The sequence below is a fragment of the Numenius arquata genome, chromosome 7 (genome assembly GCF_964106895.1).
Source record: "Numenius arquata chromosome 7, bNumArq3.hap1.1, whole genome shotgun sequence".
NCBI classification, from domain to species: domain Eukaryota; kingdom Metazoa; phylum Chordata; class Aves; order Charadriiformes; family Scolopacidae; genus Numenius; species Numenius arquata.
The window spans coordinates 53,907,806-53,920,123 of NC_133582.1; the positions used below are offsets into that span (position 1 = coordinate 53,907,806).

General features: G+C 40.6%; 1 protein-coding gene across 2 annotated transcripts in view; it reads left to right on the forward strand.

The window, feature by feature from the left end:
• Positions 1-2,134: 2,134 nt before the first annotated feature.
• The window catches only part of OSBPL3 (oxysterol binding protein like 3), a 44,148-nt gene continuing 33,964 nt past the window's right edge, over positions 2,135-12,318 (forward strand). For both annotated transcript variants that reach the window (XM_074150169.1, XM_074150170.1), the window contains exons 1-2: positions 2,135-2,279; positions 11,997-12,113. In XM_074150169.1, coding sequence (XP_074006270.1) covers positions 2,187-2,279; positions 11,997-12,113 — 210 coding nt within the window. In that variant the 5' untranslated portion in view covers positions 2,135-2,186. The remainder of the gene's footprint in view (positions 2,280-11,996; positions 12,114-12,318) is intronic.

Here is a 12,318-nt window from a genome sequence, read left to right on the forward strand (position 1 = left end):
ATAAATTGAGATAAGTCTAAACATGTTAAAAGTGCTAGTCCTTAATGAAATGCCACACAAATTTGTCTTCCAGGTAGGAAGCGACTATACCTTCTCCAAAATGCACTATTCCTAATCTTAGTGATAATTTCAGTGTAAGACCCATGCGCCAGGCCCATTTCAGACCTTGCTGTCACATTGCTGTACTCTTCTGGTTTCCTTCAGCTCTGGCGTTGTGCTCGCTGGCTTTGTACAGGAGGAACTTTTTTGAGGAGAAACTTCTTCACTTTGAGGGTGGCAGAGCACTGGAATAGGCTGCCCAGGGAGGTGGTGGAGTCTCTTTCTCTGGAGACATTCAAATCCACCTGGACAAGTTCCTGTGCAACCTGCTCTAGGTGGACCTGCTTTGGCAGGGGGGTTGGACTAAATGATCTCCAGAGGTCCCTTCCCAACCCCATGTGATTCTGTGATTCTGTACCTGTTTGGTGGTTCCTGGAAATAATTGCCAAGCTGACTCAGCAGTGAAAGAGCCCCAGCAGAGCTCCCTTTCTCACTCGACTTTTGGAGACTGGGGCTGTTTCATTATTGTTGGCCAGCACAGATTTGCTCTGGAGGTAACTGAGTATTTCTAAGTAGGTAAGGTAAAGGCTATTTTAGCCTCTCTTTACCTTAGAAGAGAGAGACCTTGTTTCAAGTGAAAAGAGGTGATGTTAGTTGAAATGTTACAGCAAACTATGTTGCCAAAGAGGTGCTGTAGATTGGAAGAGGTCTCTGTTTGGAAGTTGGGTGCTTCAGACTATGGTGGTAGGGAGAGAGGATGTCTGCAGCATAGTGTTGTCTTCATCTTAAATATACCACCTGGTTTTACTTTTTTTTTTAAATTTTTTTTTTTGTTTACTTGTCTGTGGTTTTTTGGGTGGTTTTTTTTTTTTGTTTTTTAAAGGGAAATGAATTCATAAAATACACAAAGTATTTTACTAGGGATCTGAAAATGCTGCTTCTCTCAGAATAGGTTTTTGAGCCTCTTCAAAAAGAAAATGAATGGCAAACTTCAATAACCAGCAATCCCGATTAAGGACTGTTCTGACAGCACAAGTGAGGGGATTGTGAAGTAGCGCCTCCCTGTTTTGAAAATGATATTTCTCCTCTTTTTGTGGAAACTTCCTTACCATCTTCGGTGGTGGTTCTTGCACTCTTCCTAATGTGCAAATTCCTTGCCCAGTACAATACAATCTGAAGCGATATGCTCTTAAAAAGCCCCTCCAACCACCCCAAGTTTTGGAAAACATCACCCTTTTGTTATGTCCTCTGTTTGTTTTTTAAAAAAATATGCAGTTACCATGACAACTCTTGCCCACACTGGAAATCCGTTATTGGGAGTTTCTGGCGTGGCTTTTATTTGCGTATGCTGCAAAGAGCACTGTTATTAAACAGCCTGCTCATTATTCTTCCAGTCACCGACTGGGAGAACTGATGTGACAATAGTTACAACTTTCTGATTGCAGGTGAGAGCGGTCATGCACAGCTCTATGCGGCTGAGTTTGCGTGCTCACTACTCTTACGTATTGCTCTTTTATGTAGAGATATTTTTTTTTCCCCCATACAACCTGAAGCCATGCTTACTTTTTAAAATTATCAGGGGACTGTGAAAAAGAGGTATTCTTTTGATTGCTCACCATCCTTTTTGTGAGACATTTTATTAGATGCTTTCTTCTCCTTTTGAGGCTGTTTTAGTCCATTTTACATAAATATTTATTATACTCTATATGTGTTTTTATTAATCTTTTAAATGAATTTAAATATTTAAAAAGATGCTTGATACTGTACTTTGTCCTCTGAATAAATAGTGAAAATTAAAGCATGCGTTTATCATCCAGAATTCATGTTGTTCCTGTTTGAGACTTTAAATTTTATCTTAAAGTGATTGTTGAATTTATTTCTAATAATGTGCAGTAAGGCAGTCAGTATTACCAAAGGCTTTATTATGATTCATGCTACAGGATGGCAATTAGACGATGTCTAATAACTCGGCTTTTTGTTTTTCTTTTCCCTTTTAGGAATGTCCATGGGATCCAGATCGTGCCTCTGGACTGCATTTGGGTAAAGGATGAGTTCCGTGTTTCTCTCAGGAGTCTTCCAACATATTTTCTAAATTATCTTTTAATGGTGTTCTAAGTGAGCTTACGTGAAACAAATAGTATTGGATCATGAGTGAAGAAAAAAGCTTTGGTGTATCCCAGAAAATGTTGTCTCCTTCAAGAAGTACTAGCAGCTGCTCCTCCAAGCAGGGAAGTCGACAGGTAATGCAAACTTTTTTAGCCAAACTGAAAGCATTACTAAGATTGCCTGTTACTTTTGTTCTTGAATATCGGCAAATCTCTTAAAATCTGTTTTACTGTTGCTTGCTTGTTTTATTTCACCATTTCTTTGTTTTCCTTACTCTTTTCCTTTTTTGTTGGTAGTAGCATATTGTTTTGAGTCAAACACAGTAAACACACATTGCTGAATAGCAGGCAGTTGTAAAACTGGAATGCTAACAGTGAATTTGAATTTCTGTCACATTGTATGTAGGGTGTATTAATAGTGAATTATTGCTGCTGTAGTGGCTTGGTCTCAGTGGTGTGATCCCGAAATCCCAAACCTTCCTTGTAAGTTACCACTGTTGTGGTAGAATATCATGTAACAGCTCTGCTTATTTCAATTTTCCGGGGAAAGATGTGCATGCATGTGTGAAAGAGAACACACTTCTGAAACTTGACATAGGACCTCTTTCAAAACTAAAAAGTGCCTGTGAGTGCCTGTGTGTGCTGGGTGTTGCTGTAGAACTGTAGTTATGAAAATAAATAATTCTGTAACGCAATATTTCTGGGTGTCTAATGCAAGGGATGCTTTGTTTTCTGCAGAGATGATGCTATTCATTAAACCCTAAAGTTTCGAAAGAATGTCTTAGGAGTGTTTGCACCTGACAAGTGAGATCGGTAAAGCAGCTTTTGTATGTGGGCAAGAGACATTGACCTGCAACCACGCTGAGAGTTAAGCTCAATCCATGCTTGCAAAATCATGAGCAATATGCTCAGCATAAACTTTTATTTGTACAGATGCTGGCTCAGTGGAGCTCTTGAAGCTGCCTCGGGTTGAAATTTTAATTGGAATCAAGCATCCCCATCCCCCAAAAGGTTTGGAGACCTCAGCTGTGTTTTGAAATAGCACCTGCTTTTCTGGGACTTCTCTCCCTGTACAGACAATTGGCAAAGCAGACAAATCTCTGAACAATTTATGCCTTCTGAAGTGCTGTGCTTGTAAGAAATGCTGTGCATTTCTAGTATACTGAGCAAAGAAATCCTTGCTTTCAGGATGCTTTTTTTGTTTCCCTGCAACATTATTTTTTATATCCTCAGTATGAGGTTACCTTTAAAAAGTGTAATTTAAAACATTTGGTATTGCCTGTTTCAAAAGTTCGTGTCTATCGAGTGTTATCACGTAGTATTTAAATACTGAGATTTCCATGAGCATGACTAAATCCACTGGTGTGTTACACAGCCAGTATAAGCAGCCATCCTTACGCAGAAGCAATTTCTGCAAGAACCTCGCTTACTGCCATTTAACGTGATCAAATCTGTTGGCTACCTCAGGGTTTTGATACTATTATTAGCAGGTCACATTTCTTACTCACCTGCCCTCACCTGTTCTCTTTGGAGAAAAGGAATAATCAGCAAGTTTTAATGCCATCTTTTTGATCCATGGTGTTTTATTCTTTCATCCTTGTACAAAAATGCAAAGGTGACAAAAGTGAGAGATGCACCTTGGTGTTTTATTTGTATTCTTGGTACAGGTGCTCATTCGATATATTCAGGCAGATGGTAAATTGCCTCATACACCTATCAGGTCAAGCTAAATGGAGGTATAAAGTAGGTTGTTTCCCAATGTAATATTGAAGGGCAATACAGTTGATATTTCTTCATTATAATCTGGGACATTGTGTTACATATCCCCACTTTGATCAGTGTATCAGTCTTAATCTTCTCATGGTCAGTCATTGCAGTACCAAGTAAGTAACAGTGTACCTTTGCATTTGGGGAGCTTATGTAAATTGACTGATTGTCCGTCTTTTCAGGGGATAATGATAGAGTCAAGTCCACAGAAGTTGGAGGGTTTTTGTGACTTGTTATATGCTCGGAAGTGACCACTAAGCAGAGCTAAAAGCTCTGCTTGCTTGCTTTTTCTATATTGTCTGAAAATTTACAAACACACTTTTCAGAAATTACATGTGGCTTTTAAAGCTCCACTGGTCTTCTGATATTTTTATTTTTAAATAGGAACTTCTAACAATTGTAAGAAATACTTTAATAATTCCTCTATTTTCTACTTTACCTAGTGCGATCACTTTCTAGCTTATCCTATAATTTTGTTTGCATCTGCTGAAGTGATCTAGAGGTCTTCCTTCAAAGTAGCAAAATTTAAAAAAAAAATAATTCTAAATTACAGTTTCTTTCAATATTGTCAGTGTTTATGTGCATGGTTCTGTATTGCTCTTCCTTCCTTAATTCTGTCATGTTTTTGGTGTTTTTCACGTGGCTGTTTTTTCACACTGAAGTTGTCTTGCAGTTTACAGAACAAACTGTTTTGGTGGGGAAAACAAAGATTTAAATCTCCTGTGCAGTATGCACTGTGGATATTTACTTGAAAATAACTCCCGTGAGTCATTCTCCCTTACATTTGTTGTTTTTTTTTTTAATTTATTTTTTAATTATAGTTTGTGATGGAAGCCTTTTTCAGTGAGTGTTTTGTTAGAGATTCTCTTCTGCGCTGCATGTGGAAAGAGGAGCCTTTAGGTCAAAAAGAGACAGTATTCTGCAAGACTCACTGGCCTGGACACAGCAGTGTCACCTTTAGGTGTGGAATGGGTATCTTCTCCCTGTTCCCCAGTAGGCTCTGGTCTTGCAGATTACAAAGATTTACCTTGCTAGATAGACCCTGTCTTCAGTGTTGTAAACCATATAGAATACCATATATTATAAAATCTAAATTGGTGGTCTGGGCAGTGAGGATGTTGAGATGTTCTTGTGTCCTGTCCCTTTGCTTCCCCCTTCTCACAGAGGTTTTCTCATCACACCTGATCAAGTAGTTTTGTTTATGTCATTAATTGCTTCTTTTCTCACTCAGCCTCTTGTATTGGTAAATTGGAGCTTTGCAGTCCTTACCTACTAATATCCACCTGCTCAGGGTTGACAAGGCTGGGAACGAGTGATGCCAGCATTTGCCCTTTTCATTTGCTTGTTAGTTTAAATGACAGCACTTTAGGTGTTCTATTAAGGGAACAGCAGCAAGCTAAGGTTCTGTAAATCTGTTAAAACTCCCCTAATCTAAAAAGTACCACAGATTTTTTTTTTTTCCCAAAGCCATGGTAGAAGAGTACAATGTAACACTGTTATTGATACTTTTTTATTAATACTAACATGAAAGTTTAAATAATTGTGCCATATGCTGTGCGGGCTGGGGAGTGAAGTGCTATGATTTTGATATTCTTTCCTTCATCTTCCAGCTCCATGGAGGGCTTCGTATTCCTCCTTCAAACACTTGTGCCTCTCTCAGGGACCCTCAGAGCTTGGTTCGTTGCTTGCAGGTTAATGACAGATCTGCCTGATGGGTGCTTTTCTCTGTGCTGCTGATCTGACACAGCAGTTCTTTTAACCTGATTAATTAGAAAGAAATTCTGAAATGCACAGGTGAAGGGACCTGGATGGCTCATTTGTTTTTTCCCCCCAGAAGAGTGGGATCTGAGTTTTGAGTCTCTCTGATTTCCTAGGCACAGACTCTGGTGCAGGTACACACTAACACCAAACAAGAAGCAGCTACTTGAGACTGGGACTCTCATAGTACAAGGCTGCTTTGCCCATTAAAATTTAGTTACGGCTTCCTGCAGAGCAACGTGTGTCATAAATAGTGTCCTGTGATGCAGAAGATGGGCCACTGTGCCAAAAAAGAATTAACTTAAGCAGGTCTGCAAGACTTGGAGAGGCCTGCTCCTTCCTTTGCTAAGCTTGGTGCCCTTTTTCTGCCAGATGCAACACGTTTGCAGTGTGAACTGAAGATGCTAACAGTTAATTCTGTTCCACTAAGTGCACCTTCACCTTGAAGCCCCATAGCATGTTGGAGGCTACTGCCACGTCCCACCTCTCTGCTTTTCTCTGCCCCTCTCCTTCAGTCATGGAAAGGGATGCCTTCCACAAAGCCACAACTCAAACTGTGTTTTGTGAGTAAGAAAAATTGTTGATCTTTAAAATTAAATTGACCTGTGATCAAAAGAAGATATATTGTGGTAGTTATTTTTAAGTCTAATATGTTAACTAACTTTTAAAATAGATTCAGTAGGGAAAAGCTTTATGTCAGAAGAGCTACTTAAAAGTCTCATGTTCTTAAAAAGAAAATTAAATCATTTCTGCCAATTTTATGAACTGTAACAAATGCTTTAGTTGCAGCTGATGCCAGCCGTTATCCTCCACAAAGTGGGTTTCTATTTTTGGCACTTTAAAATATTCGGTACAACTGACTGCATTTTACACTGGAAGAAAGTCTGGCACTGTCATCTGTTTCGTTCAGGGAGCTGCAAGTGCAAGCATCGGTCTGAGAGCTGCTCAAACTCATTACTTCATTCTTTCTCCTGAAATAATTCGCCTTGAGGAGCTGTATGGTACAGAACATTGCAGAAAATGAGAAGGGATTAATTTTATTTAAAAAAGAAAATGACTGCAGTTACCTAATGACAGACTTAACTCTGAAGATCAAAGTGTATGCTTTTTTTTTTTTTTTTTTCCCCCCAGCCACAGAGCAGGTATAAGCCAAGTATCAACTACAGGGTGAATTACCAGTGCTGGTCTGAAATGAGCACCTCTGGACCTGAGTACAGTAAAGAGTATGTTACTCCCTCAGCCTCAAGTGAAATTTCTGCCTGGGCAGCAAATGCATCCTTGATCATTTTGTGCAGACGTTGGCCATAACGATACAAAATCTTTTGTAGTGTCATAACCTTAAGACACTACCAATAGGGGCATCAGGCTTATACTAAAATTGTTAATGCCATTCTGCCTGAGGTTTGGGAGCATTCATGGGGAGTGTGGTTGGTTTTTTTTTAGAAATTTAGCGCTGTGGTTTGGGGTATCTCTTTTAGTTCCATGTCGTGGGATAAGAATCAGCAAAATGGAGCATAATCTGAATGCTTCCAGTAGCTTTCAGGAAAACCTGTATCTCCAATTTGCTCCTCTGCTATTTCAGACAGATGAGAACAGTTGATAACCAACCAGCCTGATTCATTTGCCTTCATTTTGGAGAGTAAGCAGTTTTCTTTCGCTTCTGCAGCTGCTGCCAGCGATAGCCAACTGATGCTTTTTCCTCATATAATGAGATGTCAATCTTTTGCAAAAAAACCAAAATACTGATGAAGATCCTGTAAGGTTTGGGTCAAGAGTGAACGGGTCCAAAATGAGGTGCAGGAGCAGTATTTTGAAAAATGTGGGAGTTTGGGGGTTCAGGTGGGAAAGGTTGGACTCTTCTGGACAGATATACGTATAAAAGGACCAGATGCTGTTACTGCAGTGTTGTACCATGCATATATCCAGCAGTTCCCCAAACTGTTCATTTTCGGAGCTATTCCTTGCCTTTCTTTAGGTAACTTAGTTGATTAAATAGTCTTGTGCTTTTAAAAGGCTCCATTTCTAATTTAACTGAAGCTACCTTTCAGTAAAGCTTGCAACTGAAGTGTGAGGTTCTCCGAGCAGAAATGTAAGAGACTTGCCTTCACCTGAGGTTTGGCAGGCCATTGGGCCTGCTCAATGGGAAGAAGTGCTCCTACTTCAGCTTTTCTTCCCATTTTCGTACTGTTTAATTGTGGAGGCACTTTCTTGGCCACCTCACTGACCAGAGCAACAGTGAGAAACATGGCTGTCTTATGGGAATGTGGGAGACACCTTGCTCCTGGACTGCAGGAGAGGCCCAGACAAAATTGGAGTTGTAATACAGGCCAGGATGTGCTCTGTATTTAAAAGTTTTACCAAAACTCTCAGCTGCTACCTTCCTTTCACCTCATATGCCCAATGTAGCATGGGTCTGTCTCACTTCAGGAGTCCCTTTCTTTCTAAGCTTGTAGAAAGGTGAATCTGGATTTTTGTGTTTTTCTAGATTGTGCTCAAATTTGTGCTCGTCTCCTGCAAGTAGAGCACTCTCTCAGGTATATACTGTGTTTAAGCTTAATCAAAGTCTGTGGTAACTTGATCCAAAGTTCAAGAAAGCTGCTTTTTTAGGTATAACACTGGAATATTGAAAAGGAACTGCTCTTCACTGATCTTGACTGCTATCAGGTTAGTTTTCAGCAGAAAAGTTATGTGTTTGAGTACTGCAGTTTAATATATTTCAGCTAAGGCAAGGGAAGTAGTTTGCTTAGTAATCAGGCAAGACAGGTTTTAAGCTCTTCTAGCTAATTTCAAGAAGAAAGAAACAAAACCACAAACATAGTGTTTTTCTTAATCTTGCAGATGCTCCTGGTAGTTCTTAATTAGAATTATCTTTCACTAGTTCCATCAGGTTTCTCATGTTTTTAACTGTTTTACCTTTTTCCAAGTCCCCAATATGAAATCAGCTAATGTCAAGACTATCTTTTATATTGGCTCATTTAGTAGATCATATTTTCTGAAGAGATGAGATTTTATCCACATGTGGACATTTAAGCTTCAGCTGCTACCTAGTTAATGTAAATTGTAGCGTTACACTACATTTGATGGTGTTTTAAGAGGCTGCTCTCTGTCATCCCGGAACATGATGATGGATCGTTCAACTGGAATGTTCTGTCAAAAAAAGGGGGGGAAAGAAAGTCCTTAATTCTGGAGGCTTAGATCTGCCTTCATACTCAAATAGCTGTCAAACTGCAGCTAGCAAGCTCTCGCTAACTGTCCTTGCAGGGGCACAGGCTGGCGCTCTGCATCATTCTCTGCCAGCTTCATCCTGTGCCCTTGGTTTCCAGCAGCAGCAGCAGCTGGTGGTAGGGTGATGTGCTGGAGACGACCCAGGAGGCCTTCTGCTCTCCCTTCAGCCTGCTAACTCATGATATCCATGACTAACTTCTCTGTTCCCTGATCTGATATCATACTAATTTACACCAAATCAGGAAATGGTTCATGATATTGAGAATTTTAAGTAAGTTCCAAAGCAGTAAAAATAAAAAAAAGAATATGGAGTGTAACTTCTGGTTTTCAATGGGAAAAATATGATGTCATGATCATTGGTTAGAAATAATGGTAGCTAAGTAGCTGTCAAAAAATCTCTTAATCTGGAGGGAGTAAAGAAGCTATTTGTTACAAAACTGACAAGGGTAAAACCCAGACCTGTCGGGGTGCAAAATGTGTGCCGTGATGACACTTCCGGTAAGGACAACTGCAGTTTTGACTTACCTTCAGGTAGCAGTACATCATTAGGTGGTCTGTAGGATGTTGAATGATGGGAGCTGCTCAGCCCCACATTTCTACTGCTTGCGGCCTCTTGTGTGATGCTGGCAGAGTGAACTCAAGCCAGGGAAGCAGAGCAGCTTTCCAGTTCATTCCATGAAGTGCAGTGCAAAGAAAATAATAACATAATAGTGGAGTGCCGCCAGTAATGTGGCGCAATAACAGATCACATTCCTTAAGCTGTTTAATGAACGTCTTTTCAAAAATGGTTTGCCAATATGCCTTGTTGCTCAAGTAATGAGCATATTACCCGATGTAATTTTTTTTTCTAGGTTTCTATGGGTGAATTATAAGGATTCTTGAGATGGATAAATGAGCACATGTGGTGGGTTGACCCTGGCTGGAGGCCAGGTGCCCACCAAAGCTGCTCTGTCACTCACCTCCTTGGATGGAGAGGGGAGAGGAAATATAATGAAAGGTTCATGGATTGAGATAAGGACAGGGAGATCACTTAGCAATTACTGTCATGGGCAAAACAGACTTGACTTGGGGAAAAATTAATTTAATTAATTACAAATCAAATCAAAGTAGGATAATGAGAAATAAAACCAAATCTTAAAAACACCTTCTTCCCCACCCCCCTCCCTTCTTCCCGGGCTTAACTTTTCTCTCAATTTTCTCTCCCTCCTCCCCGCAGTGGCACAGGGGGATGGAGAATGGGTGCTGTGGTCAGTTCATCACACATTATCTCTCCCACTTCTTCCTCCTCAGCAGAGGACTTCTCACACTATTCCGCTGCTCCAGTGTGGGGTCTCTCCCATGGGAGAGAGGAGTCCTCCAATGTGAGTCCTTCCCACAGGCTACAGTTCTTCATGAACTGCTCCAGCGTGAGTCTCTTCCATGGGGTGCAGTCCTTCAGGAACACACTGTGGGGTCACAAGTCCTGCTCCAGGATGGGCTTCTCTCTCTCCATGGGTCCGTAGGTCCTGCCAGGAGCCTGCTCAAGCACAGGCTCTCCACATGGTCACAGCCTGCTTCGGGCATCCACCTGCTCCAATGTGGGGTCCTCCATGGACTGCAGGTGGATCTCTGCTCCACCATGGACCTCTGTGGGCTGCAGGGGGACAGCCTGCCTCACCATGGTCTTCACCACGGGCTGCAGGGTACTTTGTGCTCTGGTGCCCAGAGCACCTCCTCCCTCACTTTCTTCACTAACCTTGGTGTCTGCAGAGTTGTTTCTCTCACATATTGTCACTTTTCGCTCCGGCTGCAGTTGATGTTGTGCATTTCACCCCACACACCCCCTTAAATACGTTCTCACAGAGGTGCTACCACCATCACTGATGGGCTTGGCCTTGGCCAGCGGCGGATCCATCTTGGAGCCACCTGGTACTGACTCTGTGGGACGTGGGGGGAAGCTTCTGTCAGCTTCTCACAGAAGCCACCCCTGTAGCCTCCCTTCTACCAAAACCTTGCCACGCAAACCCCGTACAGCACAGCTAGCACTCTTGCTGATTTTTGTTTCATTCTTGTTTTAAAGCTTTTTTTAGTCAACCAAGTTGTTTTTGGGAATACTGCCCTATGTATCTTACAGGGAGTGCCACAAATACTTACCTGCCTGATACAATTCTGTTTTGCCCCAAGTGTTTCATAGTAGTCCTTTTTTGTCATTAAATTCTATACATTAAAGTATTCTTTGTCTTTTTCAAATCTATGGGGATGGTACTAGCACATACCATTTTCTGTTCATAATTCTAGACCTGTCAAATGGTAGCTGGCAATAAATAATTCATGAGATCGCTGATCAGAAATCTTGAAACTCATGTTCCATTGTCATTAGCAGTTGTTCCATAAATAAGAACTGTAAAAATACTATGAGACTCATACTCTTCTCTGTTATGCTGCTGCAGGGTCTTTCATTTAAGAGTTCCTGATGGCAAAAAAGAGAGATCCTCTTTTAAGTAGAGGTGTATCTGATGAAGGGTGTTTTTTATTTTTCTTCTACTTTCCCTTTATATCTTGTCCCTTATAGTACTTGAGTTACTTCCCTGGCTTTTTCATTTGTTTTTATTTGATTTTATTACTGTTATTTTAGGGAGGCTGTAATTCACACCAAACACAAAACCTTGAGTTGATGAATATGGGCAAAATAGTTTTATAGAAAAGGTCTTTGTTTTCAGTGTCTTTTATTTCTGCTTCATAAGCTACAAAACATATCCTTTTAGCACAGGCTGTTTCTGCCTGTGATGGCGGAAGGTTTTTTATGCTAAGTTGTGACTAGGCTATGGCTATACACTGTATGTACAGAAAAATATACGTATGAAATTCTGGTAAGCAGATACACTCCTTCACTGAATGTATCATGGAATAGTGTTTTGTTAAGTTTGTATTGTTTCTATCAAAATAAAAAAAAAGAATCTTGTCTCTTGGAAGACGCATAACAAAGCGTAAAGGTGGATCTAAGGTTAGATTTCAACATCATTTGTCTTTTTTTTACTTAAAGCCTTATCCTCTTGAATCTTTCTTAACAATTCTGTTCTTTGCAAAAAATAAGATCTAGATTTGGATTTTCTGTTTAAGCAGGACAGCTGGGAAATTGTAGAAGGACTCCGGGGAGCAATGAATTGTACCCAGGAGCCGCAGAAGCAGGAGGGCTGCTTGCTGAAAAAGAGGAAATGGCCTTTGAAGGGCTGGCACAAGGTAAGAAAGGATCATGTAGCTGAAAGCCTGATGCCGTGTGAGTGGGCATTGCTTGGTGCGGTTTTGTGGCAAATAGGTTACTTAAGAGCAGAGAAAATGTTCTCCAAAGAAATATGGGGGTGTGGCTTTTTTGTTTGCATTTTTTTGGGGTGTTTTTTTTGTTTGGTTTGGGTTTTTGTTTTTAATTCTCTGCATTTCCATTTAC